Consider the following 3,033-nt stretch of genomic DNA (forward strand, 5'->3'; position numbering starts at 1 on the left):
TGCTTAGCTCAGTAGAGCATGCAGTGCAGCGCCATGGTATAGATGATCATTAATTAGGGACACATCACATTCCATTTGTTGGGTTTCTCCTACTAACCTATGAAGTCTGGAAAGGAGACAGCTGGAACATGGGTTGTCCATGTTCTATGTGAAGGTGAGTGGCTCCTCTGGTGGCTCATGAAGAGAGGAGGGAGTCATTCACTCAACATGTTGGAAGAAGGAGAGATTGAACATGATGCAAGGATAGTTGTTTTGTGCTCACTCCAACTGCCAGGTCCCTCCTCCTTGGCTATTGCCTACAACTAGGCTGCAGCCAGAATCTTACCTAATGGGATTTTTTCCAGGGACACATCAAATCTCCACAAGATGCAGAAATGTCTTGCCAATCTGTATTCACAAAATGGCTCAATTTCTAAACCAAACATATACCTCTCTGTCACAGGAGCTTGTGGGATATTGCCAGGAGTCTTGTAACTAGCCCCAGGAGCGAGCAGAACACAAGCTGTGGGATGAAATCTCAACCTCATGATGGCATTGTGAGCAGAGTTCCACAGGGCACAACACCAGTTTTGAACATAGACTGTGCTGAAAGTGGAAAGAGAAACTTCCAAGCTGAATATTGAAAAGAAAAGAAAGGATATTTATGGGGCAAGAAAAGCTGAGGGGTGTTGATGAAGGAAAACAATTTTGGAGAAGAGACACTATAATACTTGCCATCGTTCATAGTCAACCCACAAACTCCATGACCTATAATTCACCCTCACATTAAACTACAAATACAGGAAGTACTTAATGCCCATTCATTCTCTATGTAACCGTGAATACAGACAATCTTTCCCCTTTTAAGGACAACAATGCACCTGCAAATTCCTGTCTCTTTTCTGTTGCTCCCAAGGGCCAGCCCAATACATGTATGGTGATTCCTATTTTATCTGTCACAAGAACCATGAGCGGACTTCTACTTTCTGCTGTAGCCTCCGCGTGCTTCCGTTTCTGCCACAGCCGCAGTTCTCTGGTTGTTTCCCTGAGCTGCCGCGTCCTTGTCGACCTTTGTGCACTATGTCGGGTGGCCTCCTAAAGGCGCTGCGCAGCGACTCCTATGTGGAGCTGAGCCAGTACCGGGACCAGCACTTCCGGGGTGATAATGAAGAACAATAAAAATTACTGAAGAAAAGCTGTACATTGTATGTTGGAAATCTTTCCTTTTACACAACTGAATAACAAATTTATGAACTTTTCAGTAAAAGTGGTGACATAAAGAAGATCATTATGGGTCTGGATAAAGTAAAAAAAACAGCATGTGGATTCTGTTTTGTGGAATATTATTCTAGAGCAGATGTAGAAAATGCCATGCGGTATATAAATGGAACACGTCTGGATGACCGGATCACTCGCACAGACTGGGATGCAGACTTTAAGGAGGGCAGGCAATATGGACGTGGGCGATCAGGGGGCCAGGTTCGAGATGAGTATCGACAAGACTATGATGCTGGGAGAGGTGGCTATGGAAAACTGGCACAAAAGCAGTGAGAGGTGAGAGCCCCATCAATGCAAAACTCCCTCCACTGGCCTGTTGAGTTTGTTGAAGAACATTACCCACAGTATGATCAGTGTCTACTGAGCTGCAAGCCTTTACATGGTTTCTCCTGAAAATTATTAAAGGACAGACAGAATACAAAAGAATGCCTTTAATTCTAATCTTAGAATACTGGCCATGTGTCAAGTTACCAGATGATTTTCAGTTACCAGGTCTAAAATTGTGTTCTCTGGGGCTGGGGATGTGGGGATGTGGCTCAGTGGTACAGTGCCTGCTTCACATGTTCAAAGCCCTGGTTAGATCCCCAGAACCCTCCCCAACAACACAAAGTGTTCCTTAGCAACAGGTTTGATCTATAATGTTGATTATTCCATCAGCCAAAAATGCCACACTTTTTAAAAGAAAATGGAAAAATGTAATAATTTGTTTTACCATGTTTGTATCTTAAGTAGGTTCATGATCTACACTGGGGCCTGGAATGAATATTTTTTAAAATTTAAGTTTGCACGAGATAAAGTTTAATAAATGGAATTTTGCTATGTGGTATAGCTTGGTTTAAAATTAGCAACAGGTGTTTGACAACTGAATATGTTTTTTATGTTGAATTCTAATCTTTAAAGGGTCAAGGGAGCTTCCTAACTAGTTGGTATAGAAGTAAGTAAACCTGAGATGGTCCCAGGGACATGTCCCACTTCCATTCCTTACACAGCGCAAAAGTAGGTGCAGGGTTTGAAGAATTATATACATTTTTCAAAAGATGTTTTACCTAAAGCTAACAACAACAACAAAGCAAGGGTTTGCAATACAGAAAACCTCACATATTCTGGTGGGTAGGGGAAGACACTATTAGTAGGAAATGGAATGAAATATCAGGAGACATGTGTTAAAGGATTTCCTTGACATGATGAAGTTTGCTGTAAAGGCCATCAGATTTATTCTTTCCATTTTAAATGTAGTCCTGGGAATAGAATGAGTTCTTTTTTAAAAGAGCTTGATGACAGAGAATGCTTCACAAAAACAGAGAAAGGTTTCTTAAAGAAAGTGTCTGTTTCAGCTACTTCTCAAACTGAAGTCTTTTTTATTTTTCCCAAATTGTGCTTACTACGGTTGAAGCCAAGGGAGTCTAGAGAATTTATTTTGCATTTGTAAGTCAAGAGGTGATTTCTAATATTATATGTGAGTATAATTTTCCCTAGTATGTAAAAAATGTGAATTTTTTTCAAAGTATCTTCCAGTAGTTTTTGAAAGTTGGGGCTGAATGTGAATAGCTTTCACGTTACAATAAATGTGGGTTTTCTCATTAAATTCTAAACTGTTTTAATTTTTTAAAGAGCTAGAACAGTTGTTAAGTGCTTAGGAAGAAACCATTTGCAAACAATCAGGACACATTATTCATTTTTAGAATTTGTTTTTACAATGTAGTTTGAACTAATATATTTTGTATTCTTGTGTGGTGAAAAAACTCAGATTCTACAGGCGTTAAAACCAAAGACTGT

General features: G+C 40.0%; 1 protein-coding gene across 1 annotated transcript; it reads left to right on the forward strand.

Moving 5' to 3' along the window:
- The first annotated feature begins 1,029 nt into the window (after nt 1-1,029).
- On the forward strand, nt 1,030-2,568 carry LOC306646989 (nuclear cap-binding protein subunit 2-like). The gene has a single exon (XM_079115923.1). It carries the CDS (start codon nt 1,270-1,272, stop codon nt 1,528-1,530), a length of 261 nt encoding a protein of 86 aa, XP_078972049.1. The 5' UTR covers nt 1,030-1,269; the 3' UTR covers nt 1,531-2,568.
- Nucleotides 2,569-3,033: the final 465 nt, after the last annotated feature.

Source organism: Sciurus vulgaris, assembly GCF_902686455.1.
Source record: "Sciurus vulgaris genome assembly, chromosome: 16".
In the NCBI taxonomy this organism is placed as follows: Eukaryota; Metazoa; Chordata; class Mammalia; order Rodentia; family Sciuridae; genus Sciurus; species Sciurus vulgaris.

Bases quoted from the DNA above. Each gene is read 5' to 3' on its own strand.
- LOC306646989 (XM_079115923.1), top strand. From the start codon at position 1,270: ATGGGTCTGGATAAAGTAAAAAAAACAGCATGTGGATTCTGTTTTGTG.